General features: G+C 34.8%; 3 protein-coding genes across 4 annotated transcripts; 2 read left to right on the top strand and 1 right to left on the bottom strand.

The window, feature by feature from the left end:
- Positions 1-4,332: 4,332 nt before the first annotated feature.
- Positions 4,333-8,080, top strand: LOC108992853 (E2F transcription factor-like E2FF). Of its 2 annotated transcripts, XM_018967540.2 has the most exons (11): positions 4,333-4,567; positions 4,690-4,757; positions 5,111-5,163; positions 5,312-5,389; positions 5,477-5,530; positions 5,824-5,905; positions 6,102-6,169; positions 6,248-6,320; positions 6,409-6,470; positions 6,549-6,951; positions 8,047-8,080. In XM_018967540.2, exons 1-10 carry the CDS (start codon positions 4,482-4,484, stop codon positions 6,939-6,941), a joined length of 1,017 nt encoding a protein of 338 aa, XP_018823085.1. In that variant the 5' UTR covers positions 4,333-4,481; the 3' UTR covers positions 6,942-6,951; positions 8,047-8,080. The 2 variants fall into 2 exon arrangements, with proteins under 2 accessions (XP_018823085.1, XP_018823084.1); XM_018967539.2 differs by lacking the exon at positions 8,047-8,080 and having other exon boundaries at positions 6,549-7,203.
- Positions 8,081-8,108: 28 nt separating this feature from the next.
- On the top strand, positions 8,109-10,733 carry LOC108992852. The gene is made up of 6 exons (XM_018967537.2): positions 8,109-8,690; positions 8,793-9,051; positions 9,713-9,811; positions 9,956-10,170; positions 10,292-10,387; positions 10,516-10,733. Exons 1-5 carry the CDS (start codon positions 8,251-8,253, stop codon positions 10,365-10,367), a joined length of 1,089 nt encoding a protein of 362 aa, XP_018823082.1. The 5' UTR covers positions 8,109-8,250; the 3' UTR covers positions 10,368-10,387; positions 10,516-10,733.
- An 819-nt stretch (positions 10,734-11,552) lies between these two features.
- LOC108992772 (probable galacturonosyltransferase-like 10) lies at positions 11,553-12,867 on the bottom strand. Its single transcript, XM_018967411.2, has one exon. It carries the CDS (start codon positions 12,795-12,797, stop codon positions 11,709-11,711), a length of 1,089 nt encoding a protein of 362 aa, XP_018822956.1. The 5' UTR covers positions 12,798-12,867; the 3' UTR covers positions 11,553-11,708.
- Positions 12,868-16,045: the final 3,178 nt, after the last annotated feature.

The following is a 16,045-nucleotide window of genomic DNA, read 5'->3' as shown; positions in this document are numbered from 1 at the left end:
TTACATTTCACACCATCACGTGGTCATGAAAAAGAGTAATGCTACATTAGACTTTTGCGGTTGGAAAATGCTAGCCATCTTCTTGCCATGACTTTCGCTGTAATTTTTCTTATTTAATGATTGACGAAGTATTTTTAAATAAATGTTACTCTCACAGCTCAAACTTATCGTTTAATTTTAGGTTTTGTTTGGTTACTTAACTCCTTTTAACTCATCTCAATTTATTATTATAATTTTTTCAAATTTCAATACAAAATATAATAAACAATTCAACTTTTTCAAATCTCAAAATAATAATAATATTAAAAAATATTATTTTAATAATATTTTATCATCTCAATTCAACCCAACTCAACTCACTTCAACATCTAAATACAATCTTGTCGTTTACTTTTTGTATTTTATTTTTTTAATTTTTTTATTTAATAATAAATGAAGTATTTTTTTAATAATATTATGAATTTTTTTTTTATGTTTAAGAATATTAAAAAATACATGTAAGAAAAAAAAAAAAAAAAACCTAATTAAAACTAGAGGGAGCTGAGAGTGGTGGGCATAGACCTACCTATTTTTTAATGATGATTTAAATTTAAAATATATATATACATATATATATATATATATATATATATATATATATATATATAGATGAAATGCATTATTAGGAGCTCCGGAACTCTCAATGATGGATGTAGAGCCACTCTGCGGTTATGCAATTTTTTGATAAAAAAGTATGCCATTTACAATTAAATTGAAAGCACAATAATTGATAGTTTTATAATATTAAGTTTTATTTTTTTAAAAAATTGTGTGATTATGATGGAGTTTAAATTGATTATAAAATAATAGTAAAAAAGTTATAAGTATTTTATTACTCTTTAAATAATAATATATCTTTATAAATTAGTTATAAAAGTATCGTTATTTTATAAAAATATCATTCATTTATAACAAAATTATAAAAAAACATTTATATTTTTTGTCATCTTTCTCCAAAAAATCAATGGTTGTTACTTTTTTTTTATATAAAATACAATTTTTTTTTTTTTTAAATTTTATGATGCAACGCTTCATAATAAGTAAAAGTATCATGTGTCTACATTTGTTTTTAATTCAAGTGGGATATAAATGATCTAAAGTTCTGTCCATGAAGTCAATCTTATTTTGTGCTCCATTTAGTCGATGTTGGCGACTCCAATATTAGTAATGGATAAGGATGTAATCGATATGGTTCGTACAGTTTTAGACATTTTTTTATAATCAAATCGGTATATACTGGTTTTGAAAATTTAACAATTGATATCGAACTGATTCACAACCAAAATTGAAACTTCTGATTTTTTCGATTTTGGTCCGATTTTTTCCATTTTACAGATTATTCATATTAGTACTAATATAATGTTTACATGTACTGAGTTATTAGTCTATTTATATTATAAATAAGTACATTATTTTATAATAATTAATACATGCTAGTATAGTATTAAATTTAATTATAGTTTCTATAGGTTCTACACTTTTTATATGAGTATATATGCTGAAATGTGTAAAAATGTATTTTAAAAAATAATACATATTATAATTTATTATGCAACAAATTTATTTATCATTTATATATATATAAAAGCACGTCAATAACCTATAGTGTAAGATTTAATGTTATATTAGTTTTATGTTATAAGATTAAAATTTATATGTTATATCAAAAGTTATAAGACTAATTTTATGTTATATAAAATGTTATATTAATTTTATATTATAAGATTAATAGACATAAATAATAATATTAAATTTTTATTTTATATTAATTAGCAGTTTAGCATGCAATATCTATAATATAATATATAAAAAAACTTATATGTAATATATATAGAAAGAAAAATGTTACTTGCAACCGCCTTGGGAACCCCTGTGGCATTGTGTCCAATGTGGCAAAGCAACGACGTCTTTTGCACTATGTCTTTGATCTCGTTTCACCCCCATCCTCACGAATGCTACTCTTCACTCTGTCTTATTTTCTTCGTCTTCTACATCCACACGAAGCCCCATCGTCCTCCACAAAGTCGCCGTCCCACGAAGTCGAAACTTGCCGCAGCCCAATCTTCGTCTTCTCCACAATTAGTCATTGTGTTCTCCATAGACCCATGGAACCCACACGAACAACCGGAGTCACTATTCGTCTTCTCTACCACTTCCTTGTTCATGTATCCCCAGTCTTTTATTTATCTATTTTTTTGGTTTTTTTTTTTTTTTCGTGGGGTGTAATCTTTTGTAATTGTGAATCAAGAGTTTAATGTCTATTAATATTTATGTAGTGTAAATTTTCTACCCTACATCCCGAATAAATGCTCCCTTCGTCTTCCCATAGAAGAAAACCAATGACCTTAGTTCAAGATTAAGAATAAAAAAATGAAGAAACCTCATTACAAAAAAATAAAAAAATAAAAAAAATGAAGAAACCCCATTACCAAAAAAACCCGAAATGAAGAAACCCTACAAAAAAAGAAGAAGAAGAAGAAACCCCATTACAAAAAAAAAAACCAGGAAACGAAGAAATCCCTAAAAAAAAAAAATGAAGAAATCCCTAAAAAAAAAAAAGGGACCTCCACTTACAAGATGGTTTATGATGTGAAAAAATGATGCTTAGGAGGAGATGCCAGAAGGCATGCTAGCAGGATGGAGAGGACCAGCGGCATCCATGGATGAGAAGGTGATGTACGCTTTGGATGAGGCCAAAGGTTTATTTGGATGTACACTTTGGAGAGTTTTTTTTTTGGTGAATTTTGGACTCAAACAAAGAGTTTCAATCGGTTTCAAACTTTTAGTTGATCTTTCAATTTTTTTTAATATTTGACAGATGCTGATGTCACGGTTACATAATGATTCTGCATGTTGGTTGCACGTAGCAATGCTGATATAGAAATTGTTTTGATCTAATTCAAATCGGTTTTCAGAATGTAAAAATGGTACCATACCGATTTTCAATTGGTTTTTTTTTATAGCAACTAGATCGGACTAGTTACGAACTAGACCGAATCAGTCGATTGGATTTTTCATTTTTTTTTTTTGTTTTTTTACCACCCTAGCGATGGAAATAGAACCTTAACTAATAACTTATTGTTATTTTTATAACCACGCTAGGATGTTTGTGGTTTTATCATCTCAACTTCTATCTTATACTTAAATTTGATTGCTTTAGATGTTGCATATAGCCGTACAATACTACAAAATATTGAATATTACGATATTCAATAGGTCCAAAAATCATATTGACATATCATTTACATTAGTCAAACATAAACTAGGCCGCTATCTCACAAATCCAAGAATAAAACAAGGATAAGTAACTTATCATTTAGTATTGAGCAATGTTCTGTTTACAAAAAGATAATTAAAAATAAAATTTATTAATTAACGTGACTTAATGATACATGTCAAATATGTTTTATAATAAAATAAATTATATTATCTAACTTATTATATCAAATCACGTTAATTTATAAATTTTATTTTATAATACTTTTATCGTTTAGTATTGAGCCGTGTTCTGTTTGCAAAAAGATAATTAGAAATAAAATTTATTAATTGACGTGACTTAATAATATATGTTAAATATGTTTTATAATAAAATAAATTATACTATCTCACGTATTATATTAAATTATGTTAGTTTATAAATTTTATTTTTTAAAACTTTTAATATCAAACATTTATCTTTAGTATTAATATATATATATATATATATATATATATAGATAATTGGGTTGAGTATTGAACTTTTCATTTTTTTTTTAAACAAAAAATGGTTTTAATTATGAGCAATGCTAGATACAGTCTTCATTTAGATACTGCAATGTAAATTTCCAAATTTTATCTTTAATTTTGTTTAAATTACAAAAATATCTATCTTAAAATGATATTTTCTCTCATTTAATAAAAGACATGCACATGCAGTCTCTAAGTAAGGACTGTAAATATAATTTTTCTTTAATTATATTAGAGAATTCAAGCCATGATGAGTGATTGGTGACTATCCATTAACAACTTTAACATAATTAACATTAAAATAATAACAATTTCACTTTAATCTAAACACACAATGTGAAAATACTGTCTTAAAGGTGTAAAACGATATTTTTTAAATATTGTAAAAATATCGTGTTAAAGTTTTTTTTTTTTTTTTGAATAATATTGTGTTAAAGTTGTAACAGTGTAAAAATACTGAAAAAAATTAAATTTTTAATATTAGTTATGTTAAAGATGCTAATGACCCGCCACCGAGCCTGGAAGCGAAGCCCAACAAAGGGCCGAAACCGCGTCCAAAAAATAGAGCAGATTTCAATTTAAATTCCTGCGAGCCAAACAACCATCCTCCCTCCCAATTATATCTGTAGAATATATCAGGAAAAAAAATAAGAGAGATTGAGATGGAGAGATCAGAAAGGGGTTGAATTCCTCCTTTCAGGTGGCTGTCAGGAGCAATGTCTTCTCTTGATCTTCAAAATCCCGAAACGAGGCCACCCGCTTACCACCGCAAGGAGAAGTCTCTTGGACTTTTGTGTTCCAAGTAATTAAAATCTCTCCATACCTTCATCTAACTTACTTTTATGTTCTAGTTTTCTTCAAGTTTCTATTTTTTTCTTAATATCTTTAATGGTTTATTTTTTATTCAATCTCACATTCCATCAGTTTCTTGAGGTTGTATAGTGAAGAAGGCGTCGCAACGTTCGAGCTCGACGATGCAGCTAGTAAACTAGGTCTTGATCCGATCTCTCTGATTACTGATCCCTGTATGCTTCTTTTACAGAATAAAATTGTTGTCTTCATTCAGTTACCTTATGCTTGGTTGCCGAGAAAATGGAAGAAGAGCAATCAACCTACTTGTAGGGATCTATATGGAGTCTACTTTTCCAGAAATGGAAAATATTCAAGGGAACGAAGTCGGAAAGGATTGTTGTTGATAGGCTTTGTGTTCTCGAATCAAAATTAGTGGAAGTTTTAAGCTGAAGATATTGACTCTTTATTTTTTTCTTATGTCATTTTTTTATCGGTAGCCAAACGATACCTAAGGGTTGTTGATTGCATCTACTGAAAACATTCAAATTTGCAGGAGTTGAGCGGCGCCGTATGTACGACGTAGTCAACATATTGGAGAGTATTAGAGTAAGATTCTATGCTTTTCTCGTCCGACAAAAATATAAAAATAAATGAAAGAAGATAGTTCTTGAGTTACGTGTTCCCAAGCTTAGACTTCAGGCGGTTTTTCTGCCTAATTGCCCGAGTTGATGGCGTATTCCATTATTGTTAACAGATTATAGCAAAAAAGGGGAAGAACCAATACTCGTGGAAGGGTTTTGGAGAAGTTCCTCGGGCTTTAGAAGAGCTCAAGGTAAATTTTAAAATTGGTTTTGTCACTCAAATTTTAATGCTCTGGCTTTGAAACCTCGAGACAATGTCTATTTTTATCCATCTACAGGAAGACGGTATGAGAGAAAAATCCAATCACTCTGATTTCTGCAATCCTGTTAAAGTATGTCAGAATTCTATCATTAGTTTTCCTATTAAAAGTCATTCTGCTTGCGGAGAAACTGCAAGAAGAAATTAAGGTGTTATATTGAAATATGCTGACAGATTTTTCATTGCTTAATCTCTTACTCAATTTGGCCTTAAAAATTGGAGTTCTGGACTTCTTTTCAAATTTCCTTTTATGAATACAACAGCAAAAGAACACAAGGACCAGCCTTTATATCCTTTGTATTTAAACAGAGATTTTGTTGAAATTTTAGTTTTTCTCATAATTTTTGTTTGAGTTATGCTGATTAGGTTTCAAAGAACATTGAAAATGGAGTGCCTTCTAGTCTCCAAAATAATTGGGAGGCCCGGTCTGCAGCCTCTTTGAGAAGTGGTGACCTCTATTTCCTTTTTTTTTTCTGTCTTAATTTTGTGAAGTAAATTACTAGAAACTGAGATCATTGTCCACATTTATAAACTTAGAATATGTCCTTGATTGACCTCAACTTTGAGTAGGTGATGGTTATAACGTTTAGACTTGGCATAATGAATTTTTACATTGACTAATTTGGCATCATTCATTTCCATAGACAACAGAAGGGACAAATCTCTAGTGATTCTCACTCAAAGCTTTATCAAGCTTTTCCTTTGTTCAGATGTAAGGGACTTCTTATCATGGTTTTCCCACAACAAATTTTTCTTGTTTGTGGGCTTGACACCATTTTTTTTTCTCCAGATGGAATTTATCTTGCTTGATGATGCTGCACAGGCATTGCTGGGTGATAACCATGACACAACAGCTTTGAGAAGTAACTGACCTTACCAATCTTTATCATTCTTTTGAAGAAAGTTAAATTGAACTTAACACTAGGTCTCCTTTCCGAAATAACTGCGCAGCAAAAGTTAGACGACTGTATGATATTGCGAATGTTTTTTCTTCCATGAATATGATTGAGAAGGTAAAAAAAGACCCCCTTGGTGATTGTAGCAAGTTTATCTTCTCGTATCACTTCATAATTTTCTTAATCGATGTGCAGACTCACTTCCCAGAGAGTAGGAAACCGGCATTCAGGTGGTTGGGATGGAAAGAGAAACCTGAGAATGGATCTGATACACCTTCAGATCTGAATGAATCCAAAAAGAGACTGTTTGGGATTGATATTACAAACGACATCTCAAAGAGAAATAGGGTGGAGTCTTCTACGAATTGCATAAATCAGACAGTAATAGATGTGCCAATGCATAACAGACATGGTGATTTGGGAATTGTCCATGATGGGATAAAATTGAAGCAGCGTTCAAAACACAGCTCAAAGGGTATAGAATTTGGCCCTTTTGCTCCTGTGAATGTGTCCGGTTTGAAAGATCCTGAAAGGAGAAGAGTGAAAGAGTTTCAGGAGAAATTGACTTCAACTTATCGTCCTCAATAACACAACCAAGGTGATTTATAATTTGTGTCTACGGATATGGTTTTGATTCACGGGATATAGTACTGCAGAAGTCTAACGACAGTTTTCGCGGTGGATTACTTTGAATGCAGCAGATGTTCTTAAGTTATTATTGTCTTACCATGTCAATGCTGATTTAACTGATGTCAATTATAATCATATAATGGATTTGCATATGTTTGATTGTCTTTGATAGTGGCTCGTTATCGAAAGTGAAATAAGAATTGCTTCCAATCTTGATTTATGTTTTAGTTGGTGGAAAAAAAGTTTTTTTTTTTTTCACTGAATCAGCATGTCGACTCTTCTCCTTTGAACTGAAATTTAGTTTTGGAAGTATGGTTCATCAGCACATTATTGTGTAGTTTTCCCTTTGTTCTATAATTATATGTCCAGATGCAACAAACATCCCATTATTTCTACTACGTTAGAAAAAATGAATCTCATGCTCCGATTACATTGCTGATATTTTTCATTCCTAAAGCCATAGAAAACTAAAACTTGTTTCATGATGTTCACGTGTGTGGTACATGTAATGCAGCACTTAGTTTTGGTAAGATAAAAAAAGGTTCATGTTTACTTGAACATTTAGGACCTGGGAAATGGCATTGTCGACATTCTCTGTTACAAAAGGGATAATAAGGTGACAAACACTCATCTAATTTTTAATTACGGTATCAGTATATATGGGTAGGGTACAAGGCCACAATATTTGCGGTGCTAAGGTGCTGTGGGGACAGGCAACCAACCCACACTCACCACTTGTTGCTCGGCCCACTCCCCAAGCTTTGCGATTAGACGTTATTTTGTATGATTATCCATTTCAATTTATGCTGAAATAGTCTGATATATAATAATTTTATACCAGATTTATTTTATAATAAAAATTATTTATTTTTATTTATTATTTTGTTAAAGATTATCTGTTATCGCGTAAAATAAGAAATAATTCTTTTTCCTTTAAATACCGGTCATGACTTGAAAATATGTTATAGATCAGATAAAGTTCAAAAAAAAAAAAAAAAGACTATGCAATGTCGAATCTGTAATTAAGCCTAACAAAATGGGCGAATTCATTCCGTCACAACAGGAGCCAACAAAAATCTCGTCGGGGGCTAAGATAGATGGATGGATGGATATCAGGATGATGAAATAGCAAACAAAGAAAGAAAGGGAAAGATTCGGAGGAGCCGTGAGAGCAGCCCGTCGAGGAATCACCAACAAGCACTCTAAGAAGAGAGAGAGAGAGAGAGAGAGAGAGAGAGAGAGCACTCTCATTCTCATATCTCAATTCATGGCTGCCTCAGCTGCTCGAGCTCTCGTATTCTCCCACCTCACCGACCTGTCACTCAAGCCCCTCCGCCCCAACCAAGCACCGGCCTATCTATTTTCCCGCCACCTTCTCGCCACCAGAAAACGCCGTCTCTCCTCTTCGGCCTCCATCTTCAGCTGCCTTATATCCGGCGTCGATGGTGGTGGCGTCTCCGACGACTTCGTCTCGACTCGGAAGTCCGGTTTCGACCGCGGATTCTCAGTAATCGCCAACATGCTTAAGCGAATCGAGCCATTGGACACCTCCGTTATCTCCAAGGGCATTTCTGATGCCGCCAAGGATTCCATGAAGCAGACCATCTCCACCATGCTAGGCTTGCTCCCATCCGACCAATTCTCCGTCACGGTTAGGGTTTCCAAACGCCCCCTCCATCGCCTTCTCGTCTCCTCCATCATCACCGGGTACCGAACCAAAATTTCTCTCGTTCAGTATCAATAAATTTCAGAAAATAAATCGTCCAATTCTCACTAAAGAAATATTACAAAAAATTGTATTGGTGTTAGGTATACGCTGTGGAACGCTGAGTACCGTTTATTGTTGACGAGGAACTTGGAGATCTCGACTGATAGTACGAATAATAGGTCGAATTGTTCGGAGCGGCGCGAGATTTCGGAGGCGGAGAAGGAGAGTGGGGAGGATAGGGATACTGATATGAGAATTGAGGATTTGAAAAGTATAGGGCCTCAGGTTTTCGGGGATTTGTCGCCGGAGGCGTTGAATTATATTCAACGGTTGCAGTCGGAGTTGTCTGATGCAAAGGAGGTCAGGGATTACTTTGTATTTCACATAATTTTAGAATTGTTAGTAATTTGGATGTTTAATTGACAAGAGCAATCTTTGGAAAACGTTCTTCGAGTTTTGGTGCTGTTTAGTTAGCGTTTTTATTGGTACTTTCCTTTTGAAAGTTGCTTGGGGTTTTTTTAACTCTGAAGGTAAGATTTACATCATTACATGTGTGTAATCCCAAGTAAGCAAGACCTTAGAGTTAATTCCATTCCAGGTAAGCAGGCTTGCGTTTCCTAGGTCTCTTCCCAATGGAAGACCTTCAACTGTTGGTTCCTTGATTTGCTTCTTGGAATTTGTCCTTTTCAATGCACTTAGAGTTGCGCAATATCAAATATAATATCCTTTCAAATGGTCGTGTGTTTTCAATGACCAGCCTTTCATGTAGTTTGCAAGCTTAATGTACTATCAAAGTAACTTGCTGTTTTCCATGCACTTTACTGTTACAATCAATTATATTCTGGTTTCCTTCAACCATGCACAAACTGTAAATTGTAAATTAATATTAACCAGCTCAAACGAAGAAATATGACTTGTATGCGAAGTAAATTGCATTGTTTCAAGTGCCTCCTGCATGATTAGATATCAAGGTGCTTGATACTCTTGTTGGAAGCTGACTGGCCGGTGTATATTGTACCAGGAACTTAATGCCTGGAAGCAGGAAAATTTGCCAATAGAAAATGGCAGAGGAAATAGGAACAATTTGTTAGAGTATCTGCGTTCCTTGGATCCTGATATGGTAATGACCTAAAATTCCTTTGCTAATAGTGTTCCTCAATACTTTTTCTAGTCTCCGGTGATCTATTTTCTTCGGTTTCCCTCCAGTTTTACGCCTTCATTATATCTGAAAAGTCTTCTCTTTGCAATTGATTTATTTCAACAGGTGACTGAACTATCTCGTCCATCCTCACTAGAGGTCGAAGAAGTTATCCAACAACTGGTTCAAAATGTATTGCGTACATTCTTCAAAGAAGAGAGGACTCCTGATTTTATGGGAGGTCCAATCAATGGAAGTACTGAGAAACACCCGGATGGGGGTGATGAATTTTGTGGCACTATAGGCACTTCACGTGATTACCTGGCGAAGTTGCTTTTCTGGTTAGCATTTGTCATTTTGGCTGATTCAGTAGCCGATCTAGGCTCAAATTCTGTCATATTAAGTGCATCAATTCCCGTCTGGGTATATCTCATATACTAAGATTAACTTTTCGGCCATCAGGTGTATGCTGCTGGGTCATCACTTAAGGGGCTTGGAGAACAGGTTGCATTTGAGCTGTGTTGTTGGATTGTTGTGAAGAGAAGAAAGCGGAAAATTGTATGTTCTTTTCTTCTCTTCTCTTTGTTTTGTTCTGTTTTAATTTTTTCCCCTTACCTGTGTTAATATTGTCGTTAATGTAGAAACCAAACCGCCTTCTGTTCATGCTCTTGCTTGTTTCTTCGCAGTTTACCAACTTGCGGGACTCTATTGGCGGTGGTGTACAGAAAGCAGGGGATGCCTAAAGAAGCTGAGAACGCTACCCGACCCGAATGCTCGGAGCAGCCAACCCGACCTTTTGTGTATTATAATAACTTATATATTTTTTTGCCACTTGTCATATTTTAATAAGCTCTTTAAGGTTTTCTACCAAACCCAATTTAATCTTCATTTTATCATTGTTCTTCTCGCACTCCTTAATTATTACCTTCTCTCCCCACCCCAAACTTTTCAATTCGTGAACCGTCGCCATCTGAAACTTCCAACCATATGTTAATGCTCAGCCGCCCGTTGATTTCAACATTTCTACAGCAATAAGGGAAAGATCTTTCTTTGTTAATGCGTGAAACATGCTATTCATTTATTCAATAAACGTCTTTATAATACAACTAAGAGAGATTTTTCTTTTTCGGTTTGTTTGGTTCTCGCCCCACTCTTACGAACATCAAATTCTTTTTACCATTTGAAGGTTTGAGGTTCATGCGTGGTACAGTTATATATAGGATGCCTGACTCGTTATGTATTCTGATATATTTTTTAAGAGAATTGTTAGAGACACAGAAATTACATAAAGTAAATTTACAAATTGATATGCCTTCATAGAATTCGTTATATCTATTTTATAATAAAAATAATTTTACGGGCTAAAATATTTTCCTTTTCTTAATATAATTTGCTTATGCAATCACTCGTGATCCAAGAACCATATGCAGAACGCTCAATTGATGGTTTCTTGCTTACGCGCGTAGAACTAAGCTTGAGTATCCAAAGTAATAAGAAACTACTTATTATGACCTTGAGAAGTCGAAGATGAGTTCGTATTCTTCATGGAGACTTTTATCAATCACGTAGACTTTGAAACTTTGGGAACAAAACCTGGACTGGTGATAAAAGTTCAGAAAAGTTTCAATTATAAAATTCATATTTCATTTCCGATCAATTTCACTGCCAAAATTTGCTCTCAACCAAAAACCGTAAAGAGGGAAAAAAAAAAAACGATAGGTAATTTCCACCGAATATGCCTCTCTTTATACAAAAAATGAATATTGTTGACTGTAGAAAAAATCAAAACAATCATGGTATACTGTGCTAGAAGAATGTATATGTCCAGTAGCTGTTGTTTACGTACGCCTTGGCCTGGTAATGATGGTGATGAGGATGGTCACGGTGTTTGTACTTTGTAGAGATCGTAAGGAGCCCAAAGGTAATCAACTTCGCATGGTGTCCTCCCGTCGAGCCTGGCCCATGGCTTCCCCTTACCGCTCCAATGCAGCAAACTAACAGGACCTGGATGCAAAGACCTGCAACTACTCACAACATTGTCTCCACCAAGCCCGTGTTGGTTCCACCTATGATCAATTGCTTCAACATCTCCACCAAAAACCAACAAAAATGGCGGAAGAGAACCCAACTCATATATCCTCCTCTCTTTCTGAACCTCCATCCATTTCTCAATCTTCCTCGTGTACTCACCCTCTCTCCATCTCACCAAATCCATCACCATCACACCCGTGTTGAAATAACAGGGTCTTTTCCCTTTTAGAATCTTCGAGAATTCAGGATCGGACCAAAATTCATCCGAGAAGTATTTGGTGAAGTTTACATGACAATATTCCGGAGCTCCAATTGTTCTTGACCCAGTTAGAGGAATCCTCCACAGCTTCTGAATGTCGTCCACAACAATGACATCGGAGTCCAGATAGATTACACGTTCAACGCATGGCTCGAGTATATCGGCCAAGTAGCTTCTTGCATAGTTTAATGGGTTCTCAAGAGCCCGACGAATCGAGGATGATATTATCTTATTGACCGTACTTTCCTTGAATATGTAAACCCGGTAACCCAAAGAAGGGAACGCCGACCTAACTATCCTTGTAAGCTCAGATATGTTTTCTAAACTGGAATCAGAAGCAATAAAGTGAAAGAATAGATTTTCAGGGCAAGAAGTGTGTCTGAGAACTGAATGTACAGCCGCAACAGACCCTCGCAAGTACTTCAAATCGATCGTCATGGCGATGTGAACAAGTGAAGGGTCACACGCAAATACCATGCTGTTTCTGGGAGGGGCAGCGCATTGGGGCTCGTTTTGGTACTCTGGTGCCTCTGAGAATTGCATAGACATGCGAAATCCAATGGGTGCTTCTTCTTCAACACATTTCAGCTTGTTAGGAAATGATCGAATTGCATCGCCGGAGGATAGAAACATGAAAACCAGAATGGTCACAGGAAAAAGAGCTCTCGGAATAGACATTATCAAACTATATCGACTGGGTCTCTACGTTTAGCCTTCCAAAAACTCAAAACAACGGATGAAATGGAAGTGAAAATTGAAAAAAAAAAAAACCTCTAAATATATAAATATAAGAGAGACACGGCATTTGGAGATGGTCAAGGAGTGGACAATTAGATGAAGAAGGCGAGACAAAACGCGCTGTAGTTACGTAGATGGCAGAGAAGCAAAACGCGGCTGTCCTTGGTGGGAGAGTTTGGCAAGTTTGAATGGGCTGGTTCTTGGAATGTTCTTCGTTTCTGCTTTTGCTTTATTATTATAATATTATTAATATTAATTATTTACTCAACTTGGGGAGCTTCGCGTAGTCCACCTTTTGGTTCGTCCTTAATTGAAGAAGAGTAACATGTGACCACGTGCTCTGAACAGATTCCATTTAAGCGTCGTTTGCATGCCTCCGAACCACTAGCTTTGAACAAATCTTATTATATTTCCTTCTTAATTATAGTTATGGCTCTCCGTGTATTGGAAAGTTGGAAGGTCGAAGTCAAGACTCAAAATTGTCATTTTTTTTTTCTCAACAAAATAACTACTCATTAATAATTTGAGTACAAACAGAGGGCTGCATTTGATTATAAGACTCAATTAAGTTCAGTCTAATTTTAAATTGAATCTAACATCCAAACACTCAACATGGTAAAATTTTGATTACGAGTATGTTTCCAATTACATTGTTGGATGCTGCCCATTGCGCAATTGTATGAATGTATTGATTTTGAGATCGATGTATTTTTACAGCTTTCTAGAATTCAAAATTGTTCAACATCAGTCTTATGTCTTTTATAATGCCTTTTGCAAATCTAGTTTTGAATTCTTTTTGATTTCTTTAGATCTGTTATAGTTCTTTGAGAGTTACCTTCAACTATGATACTTTTCAGTTGCTTGCGTTGTGCTTTTTTTACTCTTATGAATGTTGCCATTGCTTCCACTTGATTTGGGTTGCAGCTCTTTGAGTGATCTGCTACTATGAATGAGATTTCTCTGTTATGTGATCTGTATATTGCAACAAAAGTACTACCACTTGCTCTTACTACAATATCAAAGGCTATTGACACCTTTTCTGGAGGAGGAGGAACCCATTTGGTGCTTTGGTTTTACTCTTTTCATTCCCATGCACTACAATGATCTCTATAAGATTGGCCAACTCCTAAGACAAATTGTCCTCTGGAGAGACTTTTGGAAGTGTGAACAATCTAATTTTTGTAAAACCAAAGATTATCCATGACAATTGTTGCAAATAATTGGAATTTGTGAATGTCAGCTTTCACAATTTAGAGTTTGGCCTCAAGATCTAAAATACACATAATCCAAGTGTCAATATCTTGTCCTCTAATGGAGAAGATGTTAAGAGGCCAATGATATTGTCTCCACATAACTCTAGAATATGGGCAGTTTAGAAAGAGGTGGGAGACAGTTATTAATAAAATTAGAAAAATGTTAAATGTATTTAAGAAAAATTTATAAAAAAATTATTTATCCACGTGTCAGTTATTAATATGTTGAAAATTATAAAATTTGAATTATAAAATTTGAATTTCAAAAAAACACTAATAAAATAAGTCTTATAAATAAAAATATAAGTAAAACTATAAGACTCTTAAAATTATCTCATAGGGGTATTGCAGTAATAAATATGCTCAAGAAATACAATAAGAGTTTTGCTATGTACAAGTAAGTTTGCGTACCGATCTGCGTGCTAATGTTGTTGTCTTTATATTTTAAATTTAAATTAGTACTGTTTTCAATAAAATCTACTTTCTGACCAATCATATTGAATGAGTGTGCGCATTAATACGCATATCACTTACAATTAGATTTTTTCAGCCAATAATTAACAAGATAGAAACAGCCATCAATTTGAAGAAAATTGAAACAAGAGAAAGATGTGCCATTTTTAATTTTATATTCTTCAACTCTATACAACATACAGGTAAAAAAAAGTACTTTAAAATTGAAGAAATTCATAGATCTGACTCATTTCATAAAACCGGTTATATAAGAGAGGATTGTTCATTCCTTATAAATATGCCCAAGACCTTATTCATAGACAATGTGAGATTTTTCCTCAACACCATTTATCACGTGCATGTCAGTATTTTTTCTGATCCTTATCATGAAATAAGTAGTGTGGACTCTCATTCAACTTGTCTATAAGAAAGGATTGCTCATTCTTTATAAACAGACTCAAGACATTGTCTACAAATAAGATGCGATTATTTCTCAACAAGTCCAATAGTACTTCACCTCTTGGAGTTGAGAGAGAGAGCATGTACAAAAATCTTCAAAGAATAGAAACCGCCTTCTAAGGCCTAGTAATGGTGCTGCGAGAAAGATGAACGTGGAAAGGAGTACTGACTCCTTCACTGCTTCCGGCATCCTGGGCATCGCCCATCTGTTTCGAGAGTCCTTCTGTGACAGAAAAGGCATAGCTAGAGGAAATCCACACGAACATGGCAGAAAGCTGGAGTCTGTGATATCCAAATCATCGTAGCAGATGGGACAAGAACAAGGCTGGGACATGATGCTTTGCCATGCCAACGTGATGGCTCCACGAGTACCAAAACGACGTTCTGAATTCACTTGAAAAGTCTGCTGCTTGGAGAGAGCTAGCTAGCGGGCAGGCTATATGGACGGAAAGCATCATCGGGTCTCCATGCTTGGCAATTCCCATCATGTGATTCAAAATAGGGAGGGAGGGAGGGAAGGAGGGAATGACAGTGGCTCAGGCCGAACGACGTGGAAGCATCGTTGAGGAGAGAAGGCCGCTGCTTATAGGAGGACGCGTGGACATCCAGATTTCGCAGATCCGTCTGCCATCTATCATCAAGCCTTTGGGCCCGCTTCTAATTTGTCCTTTTTTTTTTTTTATTATTATTTTTTTTTTAAATTTTCTATCCACCGAGACAACAACTTTGTTAAGAAAGAAAGCATTCAAACACAAAACAACGAAGGTTCCACAGGCAGGTGGTCACTGCAGGTGCAAGACATCCACGTTAACGATAAAAGTTTCATTTGCAACTGTATCTGTGTCACCTCTGCTTTCGCTAAATCAATGGTCCATTTTTTTTGGCCTCCTGAAGGCTTTGTGTTATTTTTACATAGAACAATATATGGTCTCTAAGCTGAAAGATTTCTGCCATTTCCCATATCCAGCATTAGGCCCGTGGTTATTAAATGTGGGTTTGGAGAGAAGACGAAGAAGAAGAAGA

The sequence above is a fragment of the Juglans regia genome, chromosome 1, assembly GCF_001411555.2.
Source record: "Juglans regia cultivar Chandler chromosome 1, Walnut 2.0, whole genome shotgun sequence".
Classification (NCBI taxonomy): Eukaryota; Viridiplantae; Streptophyta; class Magnoliopsida; order Fagales; family Juglandaceae; genus Juglans; species Juglans regia.
The sequence above is the reverse complement of the archived record's forward strand: the minus strand, read 5'-3'. Positions and strand labels throughout refer to the sequence as shown.